Genomic DNA, 22,993 nt, shown 5'->3' with positions numbered 1-22,993 from the left:
GAGCAAGGCACCATGTTGAAGGTCAATTGCGAAATCCTACGACCGGTGTGGAGGCAAACTACCGGCTTGTCCTTTGTCACAAGACATCGTAAAATTCGTGGCACTCCTCTGTCAAGGAGGAGAGTGAAGAGGTGCACAAGACCTTTGCCACTTTCCGAAAACATGTTTTTTTTTTACACTTCTTTTTTTCATTGCAAACTTCTCCGAGAGCGCACATAAAAAATAATAACGCATGTACGCACTCTTGCAAAACTATGGGGTTTATTTATTAAAAAAATTCACCTGGACAAATATCACAAGCATTTGCCCAGCCACCACAAATTATCACCATATTTGGCCTAATATGTTTATTTTCTATGATCAGAATGTTTGCATTTTTTCCAGATATGGTACATAATATATATATATATATATATATATATATATATATATATATATATATATATAAACACCCTCTGAAAATGCAAGCTAAAAATAATACATGTGCGCACGCTTTAAAAAAAAATGCTGGATTAATATCAAGCATGTAAGGCACAAACATTTGCCCAGCCATCACGAATTTCCACTGTATTTACCTAATATGTTTATTTTTCATGATCAGCTCCATCTAGTGGCCATAATGCATTATTTTCTTAAAAATACCATATTTAGGAAAATACTTCATTATGGCCACTCGATGGAGCTAATGATCATAGCAAAAAACTTATTACACAAAATATAAGGATTATTTGTGACCATTGTGAAAATGCTCTCACATTCGCACAGCGATTTTTTTTTTTTTTTTTATGAATCACCCCTCCTTTATCCTCTGCCGTAGAACTCTGGCATCAGATATGTTCTATTTTCGGTTTACGCTTTGCAGCCTGCTTCATTCAGGGGGGACTTGACATGATCAAATAGGAATCCATCTCTGGTCCTGCCAACAGGACAGCTCGCAGATAAAAGGAAACTAATTTATCACCAGTGAAAAAAAAAACGAAACTTTATATAGTATATTTTTGGCCAGTAAAAAAAAAAAAGATATATATATATATATATATATATATATATATATATATATAGCACTAACTCTTGGTGGAGCTGCTGGTTTAAGTGGGCTTGTTACCTTCACTCTCCTTCCCTCTGTTTTACCGGTACCGGGTCTAGGGGTTCCGTTGAGTTTACCTCCGGACGACACACGCACCAACACTGGAGTACGTTTTCAATGCTTTATTGAACAATTTACTAAGGAAATAGCAGGAAAGAGGCAGAAGGGAAACTGCAGAAGAAACATATACCTTTTCATAAGGTTCTTGACAAATGTCCTGGTAGGATTTAGATATTATAATAGAATGCGCTCCCCTCGTGGGACACACTCTTTGCTCGCCTGGATAGGCCTCTCTCACTTGCCTAGCAGCCAGTACGTAGCACGAACAAAAGTCTCTGCCACAGACTTGGGATAAACCGGTACGATCCTCTGCCACAGGATGTATTGGTCTTTTCTGTAATGAAAGTCAGTCACAGTGCTTGAACCTTTAAGCCAACCCGGCTACACTATGCTGTATAGTTACTTTTAGGATACGTCCTCCAACCGAGTCACCAGGCCCCTCTCCAGACCAGCACTCTGCGTGAACCTTCCATGACGGGTCCTCCCCTGGGATCTCCTCGGTTGTCCAGTTTCTTCACTCTGGATAGACAGCTCAGGACCATTCCTCGGCTGATGTGGCAGGCCCCAGACAAGCCTCTGGGCCCACCCCTGCGCCGCAGCGGCGTGGGCCTCTGGAACGGAGGACCACAAGATTTCTCTCTAATGCATAACTGTCGGCCAGGAGGGTCAGCAGGTGGCTGAAAAACGAACCCCTCAATTTGGCTTCTGTCCCATAAATACCCTCGCCCAGAATGCAACTCGGAGGACCACCTCCACCGAGTTGTCTCCGGGACAGAAGAACATCCATACGCTTCGACACGTTGCCTTTCCAACACTGACCAGTAATACCAGCGACACCCACTGGAAACACATACAACGTCAGTCAAGCTGGAACAGAGGCAAACTTAACCTATTTAACGAACAAGTTACTAAATTTACCTAACATATGGTAGATCGCAAATCTACCAGCGCTACATATATATATATATATATATATATATATATATATAAAAAATTATATATATATATATATAGATATATATAGATATCTATATCTATATAGATATAGATATCTATATCTATATCTATATAGATCTATATATATCTATATATATATATATATATATATATATAGATATTTATATTTATAGATATATATCTTTATATAAAGTGGGGACGGAAAGTATTCAGACCCCATTAAAGTGTAAGTAAACCCCCCCTATCGTTTTCAGCCAAGGAAGCTGCCATCTTTGCCTCTGTTTAATCTACAACTGCCATGATGCTGCACATGTGATCAGTTTAGACACCAGCCATTGGATGGCTTGACAGTTTGGTTGAGAGCACAACCAATGGGAGTGTTACATTTCCGGCACGTGCCGGAAATGAAACTGTTTTATGGATGGGTTTACTTCCGCTTTAAATTTTTCACTCTTTGTTATATTGCAGCCATTTGCTAAAATCATTTAAGTTCATTTTTTTCCTCATTAATGTACAGACAGCACCCCATATTGACAGAAAAACACAGAATTGTTGACATTTTTGCAGATTTATTAAAAAAGAAAAACTGAAATATCACATGGTCCTAAGTATTCAGACCCTTTGCTGTGACACTCATATATATAACTCAGGTGCTGTCCATTTCTTCTGATCATCCTTGAGATGGTTCTACACCTTCATTTGAGTCCAGCTGTGTTTGATTATACTGATTGGACTTGATCAGGAAAGCCACACACCTGTCTATATAAGACCTTACAGCTCACAGTGCATGTCAGAGCAAATGAGAATCATGAGGTCAAAGGAACTGCATGAAGAGCTCAGAGACAGAATTGAGAAGGCACAGATCTGGCCAAGGTTACAAAAAAATTTCTGCTGCACTTAAGGTTCCTAAGAGCACAGTGGCCTCCATAATCCTTAAATGGAAGACGTTTGGGACGACCAGAACCCTTCCTAGAGCTGGCCATCCGGCCAAACTGAGCTATCAGGGGAGAAGAGCCTTGGTGAGAGAGGTAAAGAAGAACCCAAAGATCACTGTGGCTGAGCTCCAGAGAGTTCCAGCTGAGGTTGAACTGCTCCACAGTGTCTACTGTTCACAACTGTGAGTTATTAGTTTCATTTCCTTAGTTTGGCTCTTCCTGCTCCCCTCTCCCAGCAGTGACTTAGCAGTCTGCCAGTCTTCTAATGCAGGGGTCTTCAAACTTTCTAAACATAGGGCAAGTTTACTGTCCTTCAGACTTCAGGGGGGCTGGACTAGGGCCTTCGGCAGTAAAAATTGTCCTGGTGTTCAGTGGGAGTAAACAATGCCATATCTTTGGTGCCAGTGGGAGAACTAGTGCCCCATTGTTGGTGTCAATGGGAGAAATTGTGCCCCATTGTTGGTGTCAATGGAAGGAATTGTGCCCCATCGTTGGTGTCAATGGTGCCCCATCGTTGGTGTTAATGGAAGGAATTGTGCCCCATTGTTGATGTCAATGGAAGGAATTGTGCCCTTTTGATGGTGTCAGTTGGAGGAATAGTGCCCCATTGTTGATGTCAACAACAGGAATGATGCCATATCTTTGATGTCAGTGGGAGGACTAGTGTCCAAAGGGCCAGATAAAGGCAGGCAAAGGGCCGCATCCAGCCCTATGGCCGCAGTTTGGAGACCACTGTTATAGTCCCTAATGTAAAAACAGAGCAGGTGCACAGGAAGAGGAGCAGGAGTACCAAGACCCTCATCTGAACTGAAGGTCTTCTCTACTTCTCTTGTGAACACTGAAAATGAACTACTCCTCAGTACCTGCAGCTACAAAGGTCAGTGAGGGCTTGTTTGAAAGTTTACTTGATGCTTCCTAAAAGATAAGGGCTCCAGTATTTTTCAACTTCCAGTGCAGCAAGTCTCACTCTCTTGGCAGTGCCTGCACAATACACCCCAGTAGACTTCTATGAGGCCATGTCCAGAGGCTGAAAATGAAGGAAGATGCCCCTATAGAAGTCTATGGGGGTCGTAAATATACATGAGCAGCCAGGAGAGTGAAACTTGTGAACAAACACCAGAGGTCGGGGCCATTGGTTTGAGGTAGGTATGCTTCTGTGGAGTAGGAGGGTGGTCTAGGTAAGGTCAGACCAAAGGGGCCAAAGCATTGTCTTAAAGTGCACTCGTCCTTTAAGAATATGTAGATATTTAAATGTCCACAGGTGCTACTGCAACCCCTGCAGGTGTATCTAGTAGTAGTTGGTCACATTCAACTGGACTTGTTCTGTAAAGGTGAAGATGTTTCAACTTTCATCTACAGTAAATAGCTTCTTTAGTTCTAACAAGTTTTAAAAATATGCCCCACAATTACTGCCACATGGGTAATTAAGTCACCTTAATCCAAGCACCATGAAATGATGCCAATTGGACAAGAGCATGGCAGGAGGCAGTCCTGAGACAAGGTCATCTAAAGCCCAGGGTGAACATGCAAAATTGCACCCCTCCCTAAATGTATGAGCATTATGTGTCAGCAAACCCCCCCCCCCAAAAAAAAATTGAGCACCAATCTGCATGCTTACCCCCTAAGTATAAATTCCCCCTTCCCCATACAAATCCGTTCCCTGCTGAAATCCTCTTCCCAGAACAAGTCTTTTCCTGCCCCCCCCCCCCCCTCCCCAAACACTGCCAGCTCAAATCCTCTCATTCTCCATATGCCCAGCACAAATCCACCCCCCCCCCAAAATTCCCCCCTCCTAGTACAAATGCTCTACCCTTCAAATTCCTCCTATGAGTACCCCCCCCCCCCACTACCCCACTACAAATCCCCCTACCAGCATAAATTCTCACCAATCCCCCATCCTAGCACAAATCCCCCCCAAATTTCCCCTCCTAGCACAAATATCCCCAATCATCCCTGCTAGCACAAATCTCCCCCCCCCCCCAAAAAAAAAAAATTGCCCTCCTAGCACAAATCCCCTCCCACCCTTGACATTACCTTTTCTAGCACAAACCCCCCCCCCAAATTCCCCCACCTAGCACAAATCTCCTCCCCCTATCCCTCCGCTCCAAAAACAAATCCTCTCGAATCACCACTCCTAGCACACCCCAAATGTCCCCTCCTAGAACAATTCTTATCCCCCCATCTCACATGATACCACAGCGCCCAGGGCAGTCACCTCTCCTGCCCCCCCCCTTGTCCCGGTCCTGGCAGGAGATGTAAAAGTTTGTGATGCCACCTTGTTCTAGTCACGTAATCAAGTGCCAAGAAGTCTGGGGCAGGTGCTCACTATCCAAGTTACATGGCTGAACGTGTGACTTGGCATCAAATTATCAGAGTAAAGATGTGCAGTAGAGAAGAGGAGAAGATGTTCCTACTGCATCCTTGGAGCTCTGCTTTTTTTCCTGGTTCGTTCCTGGTCAGCTATGGCATATCACCATCCGGAATGTTCAAAGACAAAAACCTGCTATGCTATTGGGAAGTGGGTCCTGAAACCCGATTGGCTGGGAGTCCTAAGACTCCCGACCAATCGGGTCTCAGGATCCACTTCCTGATTGGCCGGGAGGGGAATCAGGAAGACAATAGCGAATATTAATTCACTATTGTCACACAACTGGGTGGGCTCAGGGCGCAGTGCTCTGCGCCCCGGTCCCACCCTTTTTTGAAGCCAATTAGAGCCTCAGGCTCTAATCATGTGCTTCAGAAAAAAAAAATCCCATTGAAATCCATGTGTCCGGCGACCTGCATGTAGATTAGGGGCCGGGCACGTGAGTTAGCGGGGCGGCGCCCCTGCGCCCTGTATAGACGGGCCGCCACTGGTCCTCAGTTTAGTAACACTTTCATTTTCTTTTTATTTACCATTATTACTCTCACATGGGAGGACAATAGCCCCAAACGTGATAGCTTTTTGCTGTAACAGGTTCTTTTTACTGAGATGTGAGGGGTCTTTTAGACTGTCGTTGTCTCCCTTGCTTTTCATTGAAGCTAATGTGGCACAGATTGTTCTCCATTAGCTTCTTCATCCACCACATCAGCTAAGGAAGTGACATCTGACCCTGGAAGTGATGTAATACATGTGACTTCCATCGTCATTTATTATAAGGGAGATTAGCGAATGGTCGTTCCCTGGTTTCCCTCTGTTGCGCCCACTGACATCGCCAGGGATAACACCGGAGCCGTAGATACATGGTGGAGGTGGTCTGGTGGGCGAGATGGTACCTTTTGGGCAGGCTGTGAAAGTGGCCATGTCCACGTTCACATTGAAGCTCATCGCCTGATCTACAAATTTAAGTGTGTTTAAAATCCCCATCTACCAGCTGCTGTGTAAAAATGGTGGTTACAGACTTGGAAAAAGCTGCTTGAAACTTTCTGAAAGCTTTGTAAATTCTCGCTGAGTCTCAAGTCTTCAGGCAAGCATATACTGGCTTACCTGTCAGGTAAATACCAAAATCCAGGACACAAAAAGCTGAGCTTACCGTAAGGTTCTTGACATGCAGCTGAGGTTGCTCATCGTTAGTGGGTTGGATGACAACGTAGAAAGGAACGCTCATAGACTTGTAGAGGGAATCGCTAACCGAGATCATGAAGAAGTCCCCTGTGGGTTCTATGCCGCGATGATGAGACTGGATGTACTCGATAGATCCGGAGGTGACTTGCTGCAAGCTGAAGGAACCTGAAAAAGAATACAAAGTCTGTCTCCATTCAAAATGTGTCACAGTTCCTAAATCTCCATTTCCTGGACTATAGGTGTGTGCAGCCTATTGCATTAGGGTGTGCACCCCAAAACTCAAACACACATGACTTTCTCTGCAGCCTTAGCTGCCCTGGACAGGGGATGAATGGGAAGTGCTCTGTGCTGAGCGACTTCCTGTTCATTCACAAACAGAAGCATAGTAAACACCGTTTACTATGCTTCTGTTATGATTGAACACAGTGAGTGAGTGTGTTCACTGTATTCATTTAGAAAAGGAAAGGGCCGGTCAATGACAAATTGATTGGCCCCTTCCCCCACTCTCCATCCTGAAACATCCCCCTCAGCAGCCGGGGGGGAGAGAAGGGAAACCAGCATCACTGCGGTGGTGGGGCATAGCACAGGGGGAAGATGGGCAGTAGGGGAAATTGGCATCGGACAGAGTAATTAGGGTGTGCCCAGGCACACCCTTTGTGCACACCAATGTCCCAGACCCAAATCCACCCATCCTTTTCTCCTTCACAACTCCCCCCCCCCCTCTAGGTTTTATCTTATAGATCTGTGTAAAGAAAAGTACAATTTGTCTGATTCTTATGAGAAATGTTTGCAAATCTGATATCTGCACAGTGCCCAAAATTTAATGTACGACATTATATATATATATATATATATATATATATATATATATATATATATATATATATATATATATATATATATATATATATATATATATATATATATATACTGGACACACAGTATACATCTATCTACAGTATATCTATATCTATCTATATATACACATACACACGATAGATAGGTAGATAGAGATATATATATATATATATATATATAGATAGATGTGTATATATATATATATATCTATATAGATATATATACTGTAGATATATAAAATATATAAATATTCCTTTATCCCATTGTTTTGCAAATCTATGTACACTACAAACTGTATGATTGAATCGGTTCTGATATCGCTGTTTTGCTAACCTGACAGCTTCTTATTCTAAATAGGAAACCTTCATTTAGTTTGCAAATATTAAAAATTCTAACTACCAGCAAGAATAAGTCCTTACATTTAAAGAGCACCTGTCATTTCAGATCCATCATGGCAGCGCCTGTTAGCGGGCATCCACTCACCTGCTGCCGCCACGTCCCTCACCTTGTTGTGTCACTGCCGCATCATCAGCCGTCCCATTAAAGTGAATGGGACTGTCGAGGAGCCAACGGCAGGTCAGAGGAGGAGCCAACGGCGGGTCAGAGGAGGAGCCAACGGCGGGTCAGAGGAGGAGCCAACGGTGGGTCAGAGGAGGAGCCAACAGCAGGTCAGAGGAGGAGCCAACAGCAGGTCAGAGGAGGAGCCGCTCCGGGACAAAGATGACAGTTGCTCTTTAAAAATTATGATTTAAAATCGACTTGATTTAAATCAAGCCTTTTTCAAGCCTTTTCACTAGTGATTTAAATCAAATCCACCCTGATCTGCATGTCTTCAATATGTCATAGGGTAAAGCAAAGAAGCCTGAAATAATGGCGAATTTTACAAATATATTCTAAAATGCCCTCGATTTGTTGGTACCCCCACCCCAGCTTACTTTGCTCTCTAGACACCGCAATTCTGCTCCTGTCGCCTGCTGTGTTTTCATTACCTCTATCATTACATACATAAAGGGGCACAGATCATGGCATTACATGATCTGCCCCATTGATACAATGTTAAAAATTTCGGAATATATGGAAGAGACAAAGACTGACAATGGTGGACTCAGCTGGGAATATAACCTACTTATTTTGATCTCAGAGGCGGACTTTTCTGAGCCAGGCATGGGCAGCGTGTTCTTCAGATACCCGAATTGTGGCTGCGTCTCCATGAAGAATATTAAATTGTCAGCCAGGGTGTCCGCGTCGGACGCATTCAGGTGGGCTGGGGTGACGACAGATGAAGATCCTTCATCCACCACAAATATATCACCTGTAAACATACAAAAGAAGAGATTAAAAATATTCACACTTAGGTTAGGTTCACATCTTGTGTGTGTCGGGAACGCACGTAAAAATCGCACACTTTCCAGACATGTAGAGAAACGCGCTGCCCTTTTAGCAGACGCATGGCGTGCCATTGTTGATCATGTGGTTCAGTGTGACACAACTTTCAAAAAGGGTGAGGGACTTTATTTGTGCATTTCTCATGCATAGGGCAGAACCATGGAAATGAATCGGCTGCCCTACATGCCAAGCACGAAAACAATGTGCGCGCCTGGTGGCACCTGTATGGTGTGAGGCTAACTTTAAGCCCCGTACATGCGGGCAGAATGTCGCTAATCATTTGTCGGTACAAAAAAAAAAAAGGCGAGCGACATTCTGCCCGTGTGTGTGTTGGTCTGTCCGGCTGGCTTCTGTCAGAGGTGCATGCTGGGAAACCAGCAGCTGACTGACTCCTGGTCAGCGCTCATAGCCAGGGCGGCTGTTAGAATTTTTCGGGGCCCCGTACAGCCTACCTGGCAGGGCCCCCCACCCAATATATCAAAACAATATTTACCCTAAAAATACACTAAAATCATTATTAGTGGTCCCTATTAGTTGCAAATCATTTGGGTACTTTGTTCCCCCATGCTGGTCCCCACTAATTAAGGAGCATTTGGTTACTTTTCTCCTCCATTTTTAAATTCCCCCTTATTTCAGGTTCATTTGGTTCCATTGCCCCCACATTTCTGGTCCTCATTCAGGATCATTTGGTTACTTTGTCCCCCTATTTTTGGTCTCTGTTACTTCAGGAACATTCGGTTACTTTGTCACCACCATTTTTGGTCCCCATTAGTACAGAATCATTCGATCACCCCCCCCCCCCCCCCAACATATGTTTGGTCCCTGTTAGATCACAATCCTTGGGTTACTCTGTCCCCCCATTTTGGTTCCTCATTGGTTCAGAATCATTTGGTTACTTTGCCCCTTCATATCTGATCCTCATTAGTTTAGGATTATTTGGTTATGCCGTCCCCCAATTTTTGGTCCCCATTAGTTCAGGATAATTTGGTTTCTTTGTTACCCCCCATTTTTGGTCTCCATTAGTTCACGATCATTTGGTTACTTTGCCCCTTCATATCTGATCCCCATTGGTTAGGATTATTTAGTAACGCCATCCCCCAATTTTTGTTCCCCATTAGTTGAGGATCATTTGGTTACTTTGCCCCCCCCCCCCCCCCCACTTTTGATCCTCATTGGTTCAGGATCATTTGGTTACTTTGCCCCTTCATATCTGGTCCCCATTAGTTTAGGATTATTTAGTTATGCCATACCACAATATTTGGTCCCCATTAGTTCAGGATAATTTGGTTACACTGTCCCTCAATTTTTGATCCCCATTAGTTCAGGATCATTTGGTTACTTTGTCCCCCCCATTTTTAGTCCTAATTAGTTCAGGATCATTTGGTTACTTTTCCCCAATACCCCACACCACCATTTTTGGTCCCTATTAGTTCAGGATCATTTTGTTACTCTGTCTCCCCATTTTGGTGCCTCGTTAGCGCAGGATAGTTTGGTTATTTTGTTCCCCTACATTTGGTCCCCATTAGCAGGATCATTGAGTTACTTTTTCTCCTAAATGTTTGATCCCCATTAATTCAGGATCATTTAATTACTTTGATCCATTCATTTTTGGTCCCCGTTTAGTTCAGGAGTATTTGGCTACTTTGTCCCCCTATTTGTGTTCCCTATTAGTTGAGGATCATTTGGTTACTTTGTCACTCTATTCTTGGTCCCCATTAGTTCACGATCATTTTGTTACTCTGTCCCCCAACTTGGTCCCCATTAGTTCAGATCATTTGGTTACTTTATTTTTAGTCGCTATTAGTCCCCACGAGTTAAGATTTAATGAAATCAGCTGTATATGTATATACTGTACTTATTAATAAGTTGGTTGGTGGTAGTCAGTTTTTGTACTGAAGGATTAGGGGCCAGCGCTATATTTGAACATTTTTAGAGCAATGATATTAGAACATTTTTCCTTGCTGTGTTCTGAGTTCTGCAGACTATAAATCCCCCATGGTACGTACAGCCATTTATATAGATCCAGTCGTCAGGGGGAAAAGCACAATTCCAAAAAAGAAGAGGTGAACCATTTTCCGCGCTGTCTGGCGTGCCGTCTTTATTCATAAGGGATATTTTTAGCCACCTACGTTCTGGCTATAACATATGGTAAGTCGCGCTCGTCGTCGAGATGCTTTGGATGGATGCTTAATTACCTTCCACTCCAACGGGCTCCAGAGCGGAACTGTGACCTCGTTAGTCACATCGTACTCACCAATGTGCATGATAGGTTGCTGATTATTGACAGGCGTTAGAGTGATGTTCAGATCGTAGACGGGGAGGCTGGCGTGAAGAGGGATCGGTGGGGGAAGAGGGCCATTGAAGCAACAGGTGTCGGCTGTAGTGGATTCTCCATCTGAGACTATGAGCGTAACTGTATCTGCCTGGGGACGGGGTCCAATCTCTCCTCCTTAAGGTGCAGAAAAACATGTTAAGTATCAAAATATTCGGCCAAAGTTCAAAAACAAAACAAAACAAAAAAAAACACAAACAAGAAAAAAAAATTTAAAAAAAAACACAAACAAGAAAAAATAAATACATAAAAAAACACAAACAAGAAAAAAAAACAAAAAAACGAAAAAAAAAAAACACAAACAAGAAAAAAAAAAAAAAACAGAAAACAAGAAAAAAAAAACAAAAAAAAAAAACACACACAAGAAAAAAAAAAAAGCAAAAAAAAAAAAAGAAAGTCTTGTGCATAACCAGAAATTAGTATGTGGTCTGAACTCCACCTAGAGTAAAACACTTATTAAAGTAAGCCAACCAAGACTGGGATGATGTAAAAATCTGAATATTCAGTGCTAAAGGAGAAATAAAGTGCCACGCTCAATAGCTGAAAGGGCTACACTTTTTGGGCAAAAGTGGCGTGCAAAGTCTCTATTGGCAAATATGTAAAAATTTGCATAGCTCTCTTTGAGATTTTTGTGTGTGCATGCACTGTACACCCAAGCTTATTTTTGGCATCCTGAGGACATGAGCACAGTGAGCGTCGCTATGAGGGTGCGGGGGGGGGGGGGGTGCGCACTTGGGTGACACCCACCAGAGAAGTTACACCAGAGTTGCCAACCATCCGTGAAAAATATGGTTACGTGACTACTTTGGAACTGCGTATTCGCAGTTCCAAAGTCAACTGGGCGCGGACATACTCGGCTATTTTCATAGCGCATGGGCAGTGAGTCAGTGACGCCATGGCGCTGCTTGGCGCCACGTTTGAATTAATGGCAGAACAGCAACATGGCAGTGGGCACACTTCCAGAGTCCCGACACGGAGACTGGATCCTGGCCTGGCACCATCCATCCATGGCTGCTGGAGACTCCCACCACACCACTGTGAGCTACAGTTGCCATTTCATCCCTTTAAATCTGAACACATGTTCTGAGGCTAATTTATTGCAGATAAGGCACTAAGTGAGTTTAATTACCACCTTAATCAGCCACAGAACCTGTGTAATTAATATGTGTTCGCGTTTAAAGGGATGAGGGGGCAACCCTACTGTGAGCATGGCCACACGGAGTCCCAGAGACTGGACCCCCACACCTTCCATCCATGGATACTGGAGACTCTCACTCCACTGTGAGTATGGCTATGGCCACAATCTCTGACCATCTATTGTATCCTCTCTGCTGTCTCTGACCATCTCTTTTATCATGTAGTCAGCGGGCGGGGATGGCACCATATTTTATGGCACCGGGTGACACCAACCCTAGTGTCGCCACTGCATGTGCATGTAGGCAGGTGCAGCTAGCTAATTTGCCACTTAGGTGGTTCTCAGCCAGAATAGTGTCTGGTAACAGCAGTAAGTGTCATCAGGCGCTAGGCCCCTTTTAGGTAGAGCCCTCCTACAGTGATGTCATGGGTGAGGCAGGACCCACATAATGCCAGGTTGTGAGGAGCCCCAGGGCACCTGGGGCATGGGAGATAAACACCCCACACCAGCATGAATGTAACCAGCACATGGAGGGGCCTTGTCTCCACCCCCTCCTGTGGTTTTCTGCAGGCAGCCTGTAGAGGGTGGAGCTTGCTGGGACCCCTCCCACAGCTCTGCTCGCTCTCCTTGTGCAGGGTGACTGGTCTTGTCTCCGCCCCCCCTCCTGTAATTTTCTGCAGGCAGCCTGTAGTGGGTGGAGCCTGCTGGGCCCCTCCCAATGCTCTGCTCTCTCTCCTTGTGCATGGGGACCGGTCTTGTCTCCGCCCCCTCTGGGAATTTTCTGCAGGCAGCCTATAGTGGGTGGGGCCTGCTGGGCCCCTCCCATAGCTCTGCTCTCTGCACAGGCTATGTACAGCACAGTGATGATGTCACTGCTACTTTTACAAGGTAATATCTAGGTTTATAAATGCATTTGGTGCTCACAAAGTGGATTTAAAGTGTTCTCAAACCCAGGAGCCTTCATTCACTATATCTGGTCTCCCACAGTACACAGAACATGGACATGCAATTATTTTAGTAAATATAAACTGCTAAATTCCTTTTTTTCATCAGCAGTATATGGCTTGTGACTTCTGTCAGTGTCTGGGTAAAGATTGTAAGAGGACTTTTCATTCTGCAATTAGGCTGGATTACTTTCTGTCTGGACAGTGCTGATTGGCCCTGTGCCGATCCCCCCCCCAAAAAACCCTCTAGCAATACACACCAAACTGAGCATGTGCAGAGTGTCTCCAAGGCTCTGTTCTATCAGCAGTTGGATTGGGGACAATAAAAGAAAGGGGGGATCAGGGAAGACAGGCTTTTTACACAATGCAGAGGATTAACCCCTTAGGTTCCACAGTGAGTATAACAATTTTGCTTTACTGCATATACAGACTGATTTTACTGTTGTGGGTTTAGTAACACTTTAAGTTCTTTAGCTATTGAATACATTTAAATGAAAGTTGTCTAATATCTCAATGCGGGGGGGGGGGGGGGGTTAAATATAGATATTTTGTAAGTTAGTCTATACTTTACTATTATAGGTATAATAATTTAATGCAGAACTGTGAACACCAAATTCATTGTAAACGTTGTGCGTAATTCAGAAATTCATAAATTCTTAAATTCATAAATTCGAAAATTCAGAAATTTGGAAATTCAGAAAATCCGAAAATAAAAAAGATAATCCGAAAATTCAAATATTAACTAACTAATAATAACTAACTAATAAATTATAGGAATTGGAATTTCCTTTCAAATTTGGCTGTTAGTGAACGTAACAAATACAAATTTATCTGAAGTTACGAATTATCCGAAATAACGAATGCTGCATCTAAACAAATGGAATGGAATGAATTAATAATAATTATTATTATTTATTATTATTCATTTGTTACGTTCCATTCGTTTAGATGCGGCATTCATTATTTCGAATAATTTGTAACTTCGGATAAATTTGTATTCATTACATTCTCTAATAGGGCGTACACACGGTCGGACTTTGTTCGGACATTCCGACAACAAAATCCTAGGATTTTTTCCGACGGATGTTGGCTCAAACTTGTCTTGCATACACACGGTCGCACAAAGTTGTTGGAAAATCCGATCGTTCTAAACGCGGTGACGTAAAACACGTACGTCGGGACTATAAACGGGGCAGTGGCCAATAGCTTTCATCTCTTTATTTATTCTGAGCATGCGTGGCACTTTGTCCGTCGGATTTGTGTACACACGATCGGAATTTCCGACAACGGATTTTGTTGTCGGAAAATTTTATCTCCTGCTCTCCAACTTTGTGTGTCGGAAAATCCGATGGAAAATGTCCGATGGAGCCCACACACGGTCGGAATTTCCGACAAAACGCTCCGATCGGACATTTTCCATTTTACGGGGCATAACAGTCAAATTTGAAAGGAAATTCCAATAACTATTACTAACTATTAAATTATAGGTAAGTTATTATTATCAGTTATTATTTCAAATTTTCGTTATTTTCAGATTTTTGGATTTCAGAAATTTCGGATTTTTGAATTTACGAATTTTTTAATTTTCTAATTTACGAATTTTTTAATTTACGAATATTCGGAAAAATGTGTTAAACGAATTCAGAACAAAACGAATTGCACATGTCTATTTGCCGGCCCAACCCCACCCAAAAAATATACCACCAGCCCCCACTGGTAGCAAGATTCTTTACAGCCAGTACTCTGGTCCACCTCGCCCTGCCCTGAAATATGGGGGGCACTTTGACGTCACCGTGTGTTGTCAGGACCAGCGGTGGACATTAGGGGACAAGGGCCTCTTCCCCAACCCAGTGATTTTAGGGGTCTATGGGCAGGGGGCTTATTGGAACCTGGAAGCCCCTTTTAGCAATATCCCCCCCCCCCACGTTAATAGCCCCTTGATGCTTTTGTATTAATTTTGCACTTAGTGACACATTCTCAGCATTCGTGGTCAAGTTTGAATTTCAGATTCTGCCGTCGCTGTCGTATAACTCCTGATCCTCGGCTGCTAATATTGTATTTAATTATTCTAAAACTACAAACAATCTTTTTTTTATATTTTTTTTTTTTTCTTACACAAAGTTGAGTGTTTGGAGCATCTGTTGTGCCGTTTTCGTCCGGGGAAGGAAGATTGTTTTTCAAGCAGAAAATATTTATTTTAGGAAGAACATTTTGGAAAAAGTCGGATTTTGACAGGTGCCTCGGCAGGGAAGACGTCAGCCTGTCGTGTCAGCAAATTAGAATTTTAAAAAGGTGATTAATATCAGCGGAATTCATTAAAGCCTGTTGATTTGCCTTGGCAGGTTGTGCGGTATTGCCAGTTGTCACAAAAAAACAAAAATGGAAAAAGAAACGGCGAGATTTCTGATGAGAATATTGAACGTTGAAGACTGCTCGCCCGTTTTTGGGTTGACTTCTTCTGCGGTACAACCCGGGAGGGAAAATAACTGAAAGAATTCATGGAGTCAGTTACAGTCAGTGGCGGCCCGTCCATTAGAGGCGCCCCCTCTCTCCTCTCCGCCCCCTATATACAGTGGATTATCCACAACCGTCGCGGCCGCCCCCTATTCATGTGTCCGGCCCCTTTCAGGGCACCGAGGCACATGAATTAGAGCGGCCAGGGTTCTTCTTTCTTGTAGCACCTGATAGGCTCTAATAGGCTTCAAAATAGAGTTGGGTTGGGGTCGCAGAGCATTGCATCCGGAGCCCACCCAGGCGTGTTGCCACAGCGAACGAATATTCGCTGTTGCAACACTGATCCTCCTCCCGGCCAATCGGGAAGCAGGTCCGGTACCCATCCCCCAATGGGCTAACAGTACAGGGCTATCCTATTGGATGCCTTCCAAGGAGGAGAGAAGAGACGCGCATGGTGTCTCTATGAGAGGAAACAGAGCCGCTCCCGGGACACATCTTGTTGCCATTCACCCGCTGCCTGACCCGTCACTAAGATAGGGTAAGTGCCATGCAGACAGTGGGCGAGGGGGGGGAGGGGGGCTGTCGCTGGATGAGTGTGCTGGTGGTGGGGGTGGGGGGGGTTGGTTGATTGCCACCTAGACATGTGCATAGCCAAAAAATTTGTTCATTTTCGTTTCATTAGTTTAATATTTTTTTTCGCTTTTCGGGTCATTCGTTATGATCGCGATTCGTAAATTCGTTCATTCGTAAATGCGTTCATTCGTACATTCGTAAATTCGTACATTTTTACATTTGTACATTCGTAAATTCGTACATTCGTAAATTCGTAAAATCGTACATTTGTAAATTAGAAAATTCGGAAATTTGTAAATTCGAAGTTTGAAAATCCAAAAACCCGAAAATTCACAAATCTGAAATAGTAACTAACTATTAAATTATAGGTATTGTAAGTTCCTTTCAAATTTGACTGTCAGTGAACGTAACAAATACGAATTTATCCGAAGTTACGAATTATCCAAAACGAATGCTGCATCTAAACGAATGGAACGGAATCAATAATAAATAATAATAATAAAACGTTGTTATTATTATTATCGTTATTTATTATTATCAATTCATTACGTTCCATTACGTTTTTTCGGATCATTCATAACTTCAGATAAATTTGTATGTGTTACGTTCACTAACAGCCAAATTTGAAAGGAAATTACAATACCTATAATTTAAAAGTTACTAGTAATTACTAATAGTTAAGTTATTATTAGTTAACTATTATTTCAGATTTCCGAATTTTTGAAATTACAAATTTACGAATTCACGAATTTACTAATGTACGAATGAACATTCGTAAATTACGAATGTCCAATTTTATCAAATTTACGAATATTCGGAATAAATTAGTTAAACGGGTTTTCGTTAATTCGGATATTCCCGAATTAACGAATTTGTCGAAATTCGTCAAAAAACTAATTCGGAACGAAACGAATTGCACATGCCTATTGCCGCCCCTCCCAAAAAAATACCCACGAGCTGCCACTGGTTACAGTATACAGTAAAACTTGGGATTGCGAGTAATGCAGTTTACAAGCGCTTCGCAATATGAGCTGTTTTTTTTTTTTTTTCTTTTTTTTTTTTTAAATCCTGACTCGGTTTGCGAGCGTTGTCTGGCAAGACGAGCAGGATTCAAGCCTCTGGGGTGTGCAGTATTGCATGTAGCCAGAGGTGCGGGGGCACCGCTCAGAGACACTTGGAGCTGCTCGGAGACACTCGAAAACACCCAGAGACACTCTGAGACTTGGAAACACTCAGACACTCGGAAACACTCTTAGATACTCCGTTCCCGAGTGTCTCTGAGCGTCTCTGAGTGGTCTTTGAGCGTCTCCGAGTGTTTATGAGTGTCTCCGTCACCCCCCCCATCTCTGGCCACATGCGGTACTGCATACACTAGCAGTGCTACAAATTATCTGAGTTTCCCTATTCGCAGGAGAAGAATAACAAAATTCTGTCCAGGTGGTACTGGGACCCCCTCCACATTACACAAAATGTTTCCATCAACTCCAGCCTCTTGTTGGCGCTGTGATTCCTCTACAGGGACTTATCTACATGTCTGGTGGGAATGCGTCCTTCTGGACTCTGGTATTTGAATGTTATAATAAAATTTATGAAGAAACGCTATTGCCCTCCCCAAAGATTGCTCTCCTCTCGATATTCCCTGGGTCTATAACATTGCAGAAACGGAACCTCCTCCATGTTTTGATGTCCTCAGCGAGACAACTCATCCCATCATATTGGAAAACAACCACCACTCCTCCCTTGTCACGATGGGTCTCAATTATGAAGGACACAATGAGAATGGAGGAGATGTTGGCTCTTGACAAAGACACCCTTGATAAGTAGAAGGTGCTGTGGTCCACCTGGCTCCGCTTCTCTGCCTCAGATGCCCTCACGAATATACTGTGGACCCTGACAAGGTCTTCACAACATGCAGCTTAACCATGGGATTATTTAAGGCATCTACTCACTGGTCCCCCACCCTCTGTCCAATAATTACTTCTCTCTACGAATGTCTCCTCAGCAGCCCTTTCGCTGTTCTATGACTTTCTCTCTCTTTTCGAACCTAATTATTTGAGTTTATAGTAATTTCTATGGAGAAACTCGCTTTGATATACGAGTGCTTTGGATTACAAGCATTCTTCTGGAACGAATTATGCTCGCAATCCAAGATACTACTGTATTAGACTTTGACCCACTGGAGCTTACCCTCTAATCCCCCCTTTACAGTCATAAAACCACCCACACGCGCTGGCCCTCTTTCACAAAGCTGCAATATGACTTAAAGTATATATGTGAACCCAACAATGAACTTCATTTATATGTTTCCTTTGGGCCTGTTAAATATACCATTGAAAGTATTTTATTGTATCTGTTTAATAAGTGAAAAATAAATGTTGATTCTGCCTGAAATCCAATAATATGATAACTTCCTGTGTGCTCTGTCTGTGCTGCACTCTAATTGCATTTTTCCAGCTATCTCTCTGTGCTATAGAACACCCCCCCCACACACACCTTTGTTGTAGAAGAGGACAGCGGGGTGTTCTGTAGTCCTAATTATTGATGAGCTGGTGTTTGAAATAAATAATGTTGTATACACCCTTTGCTGTATGTCAGCTGTTTGTCAGGGAATCCCCTACAATGCGTAATAAGATGGAATGTTTAGGATAGAATTATACAGTACACTATATTGTCAAAAATATTGGGACACCTGCCTTTACACACACATGATATTTAATGGCATCCCAGTCTTAGTCTGTAGGGTTCAATACTGGGTTGGCCCACCCTTTGCAGAGGATTAGAGCGGGGGTGTTGGCGATCTCCTGGGCAGTGAGTGAGTTGGTGGGTGGAGGCAGTGGAGGACAGAGTAGAGTGTTGAAGGTAGAGAAGAGTTGACGTGGACTGGATGAGTAGGTGTTAATGAGTGTGATAAAATAGGTCTGTTTGGCAGTGTGAAGGCAGGAATAGTATTTTAGGAGGGCAGATTTATATTGTGTGAAGTCTTCCTGGAACTTAATCTTATGCCACAGGCGCTTAAGAGCGCGGCTACGTTTTCTGAGACTTCTGGTGTCATCTGTTTGCCAGGGTTGTAGCAGTCGGGGCCTAATTCTGCGTGTAGTGAGGGGGGCAAGCTTGTTTAGGGAGGAAGACAGAGAGCTGTTGTAGATGAAAGTGGCTAGGTTGGGGTAGGACAGGGGTAAGATTTTGTCATAGAGGTGATCAGTAGCAGAGAAGAGAAGGGTTGAGGTGGCGAAGGTTTCTACATGTAACTGTTAGGCGGTTGGAGGGAGAGGAGGTGGAAGACAGGGAGAGAGCAAAACTAATAAGGTGGTGATCAGAGAGTGGGAGAGGATTGTTGGAAAGGTTGCACGGAGTGCACAGAAAGGACAAGACAAGATCAAGGGTGTTGCTGTTGGAGTGCGTTGGAGCCTGTATCCATTGCTTCAGGTCAATCGATGAGGTTAGACTGAGAAGTTTAGAAGTAATAGTAGTATTAGTGTTAACAGGGATGTTGAAGTCACCGAGAATAATTGTGGGGATTTCAGAAGAGAGAAAGTAGGGTAGCCAGGCATCAAGGAAGGCTGATATTGGTCCAGGGGGCCGGTAGATGACAGCAATTCTAATGCCGCGTACACACGGCTGGACTTTTCGACCAGACTGGTCTGACGGACGCCGACGGACCAAATCCGGCAAACAATCCGATTGTGTGTGGGCTTCACCGGACCTTCAGCGGACTTTTCCAGTCGCAAATCTGACGGACTTTAGATTTGGAACATGCTTCAAATCTTTACGTCGTAACTCCGCCAGACCCAGAAATCCGCTTGTCGGACAAAAACCGACGCTAGGGCAGCTATTGGCTACTGGCTACCAACCTCCTTATTTTAGTCCGGCGTACGTCATCACGTACGAATCCGTCGGACTTTGGTGTGATCGTGTGTAGGCAAGTCCGGTCGTTAGAAAGTTCGCCAAAAGTCCGTTGAAAGTCTGTCGAAAGTCTGTTGGACAGGCTGTCGGACTTTTGTAGCTGAAAAGTCCGACCGTGTGTACGCGGCATTAGAGAAATGGGAGAGAATAGACGAATGCAATGTGCCTCAAAAGAGGAGAGTGTCAGAGAGGGAGGTGGGTGAAGTACCTGATAGGTGCTGCATGGGGCTAGAAGGATTTCCACTCCACCCCCTTTCTGTCCACTTGGTCTGGGGGAGTGAGTCTAGAGAAGGCCCCTATGGGAGAGGGAAGCAGGAGAAGTAGTATTTGATTCATGAACCCAGGTTTCAGGAATGGCAAGTAGGTTAAAGGAATTGGCCAATCAAAATTAAGATTGATACAATTCATGAGGAGATCTCCAATGCGCAAAAACCTCCCCCATGCAACACCCCATGTCCACAGATACAATCATTACTTCCCTCATTCAACCCTGCTACTATTAATGAGGTTGCTAAACTTTTATCCAACACTCATCTAACCACCTGCCCCCTGGATCCTGCTCCCTTGCAAATGCTACGCTCACACTCTGACATAATTCTACACTCTCTGATTCACATTTTCAACCTCTCCCTCTCTAGTGGCATCTTCCCAAACTCTCTAAAACATGCGCTAGTCACCCCCATACTTAAAAAGCCCTCACTGGACCCCACCTACGTCCCATCTCCTTACTCGCCTTCTCCTTCAAACTTCTTGAAAGACTGGTCTACAAACGACTAAGCGACGATGTGACCATGAATAAACTTCTTGATCCCCTTCAGTCCGGATTTCGCCCTCAACACTCCACGGAAACTGCTCTCCTTAAACTCTCAAATGACCTACTAATGGCTAAAACCATTGGACACTATTCTGTACTACTTCTCCTGGATCTCTCTGCTGACTTTGACACAGTGGACCACCCCCTCCTCCTCAAAAAACTCCACTCCTTTGGTCTCCGTCACTGTACTCTTCGCTGGTTCTTATCCTACCTACTTCCTCCTCTCCTCTTCCTTTCTCTGTTGGGGTCCCCCAAGGTTCTGTTCTTGGACCCCTCCTTTTCTCAATCTACACCACCTCCCTGGGTCAGTTGATTGCCTCCCACGGCTTTAAATATCATCTCTACGCTGATGACATCCAAATCTATCTCTCCACCCCCCAGCTCTCTCCATCTGTCTCCTCACGCATTACCAACTTACTAGCAGACATATCAGCCTGGATGTCACATTACTTCCTCAAACTCAACCTATCCAAAACCTGAGCTCATGATATTTCCTCCCTCAGGTGCCACTTCCCCTGATTTCTCTGTCAATATCAACGGCTCAACTATCAACCCATCTCCCCACGCCAAGGTCCTAGGTGTAATCCTGGACTCTGAACTAACCTTTCGGCCCAATATTCTATCACTATCTAAAATTTGCCGCCTCAACCTCCGCAACATCTCCAAGATACGCCCCCTTCCTACCCAATGTCACCACAAAGCTTCTAATCCACTTCCAGGTCATCTCCCGCCTCGACTACTGCAACTCCCTCCTCATTGGTTTACCTCTAAATAGGCTATCCCCCCTTCAGTCCATCATGAACGCTGCTGCCAGGCTCATCCACCTCACAAACCGCTCAGCGTCTGCTATACCCCTCTGCCAATCCCTTCATTGGCTGCCACTCAGTCACTGAATTAAATTCAAGATACTAACTATAACTTACAAAGCCATCCACAACCTGGCCCCCTGCTACATCTCTAACCTAGTCTCAAAATACCAACCTAATCATTCTCTTCGCTCCTGCCAAGACCTCCTGCTCTCAAACTCCCTTGTCACCTCATCCCATGCTCGCCTTCAGGACTTCTCCAGAGCCTCTCCCATCCTCTGGAATGCTCTACCCCAATCTGTCCGATTTTCTCCTACTTTGCCCACTTTTAGGCGATCCCTGAAAACTCATCTCTTCAGAGAAGCCTATCCGGCCCCCACCTAACAACTGTACATTTATCTTCTCAATCAGCACATCCCCCACAGTTATTACCTCTTGTATCTCTTGACCTTCCCTCTTAGATTGTAAGCTCTAAGGGGCAGGGCCCTCTGATTCCTACTGTATTAAAGTGTATTGTATTTGTACTGTCTACCCTCAAGTTGTAAAGCGCTACATAAACTGTTGGCGCTATATAAATCCTGTATTATTATAATAATAGTAATAATAATAACAGGATAGATGTGACATTGTATGTGAAGGGAATGGGAAGAAGATAAGGGAAGGCATATAAATGCCGCTCATGCAGGATGCACGGGCGCCACGCACCCCCCCCCCCCCGATCCATGCCCTCTAATCTACATGTGGGGCGCCGGACACACGAATTTCAATGGGGTTTTTCTTTTTCTATGGTAGAGATGGTACGGCAAGGAAAGGAATGGAAAAAGTGAAGGAATTTTAAGATGAAAAAAGAAGAGGGAGAAGGCCAGGGAAGAGATGTATGGAATAGATATTATATGTGAAGGGAAGGGAGGGGATGTATAGCAGTAGTCTCTAAACTGTGGCCCGTGGGCTAATACAGCCCTTTGCTTGCCTTTATCTGGCCCTTGAATCACTATTCCTGCCATAAATACAAGGCACTCTTCCCCTCACTGACAACAGCAGTGGGATACTATTTTTTCACTGACTCAACAATGGGGCACTATTCCTCCCACTGACACCAATAATGGGGCACTATTCCTCCCACTGACACCAATAATGGGTCACTATTCCTCCCACTGACACCAATAATGGGTCACTATTCCTCCCACTGACACCAATAATGGGGC

General features: G+C 43.9%; 1 protein-coding gene across 1 annotated transcript in view; it reads right to left on the bottom strand.

Moving 5' to 3' along the window:
• Positions 1–22,993, bottom strand: part of LOC141103831 (FRAS1-related extracellular matrix protein 1-like) — a 229,827-nt gene that overhangs the window by 130,857 nt on the left and 75,977 nt on the right. Inside the window, 3 exon segments of the mRNA XM_073593852.1 lie at positions 6,552–6,748; positions 8,568–8,753; positions 11,082–11,276. Of these exon segments, the coding sequence (XP_073449953.1) occupies positions 6,552–6,748; positions 8,568–8,753; positions 11,082–11,276 (578 nt within the window).

The sequence above is a fragment of the Aquarana catesbeiana genome, linkage group LG07 (genome assembly GCF_042186555.1).
Source record: "Aquarana catesbeiana isolate 2022-GZ linkage group LG07, ASM4218655v1, whole genome shotgun sequence".
Classification (NCBI taxonomy): domain Eukaryota; kingdom Metazoa; phylum Chordata; class Amphibia; order Anura; family Ranidae; genus Aquarana; species Aquarana catesbeiana.
This window is presented reverse-complemented; position numbering and strand designations above follow the sequence as displayed.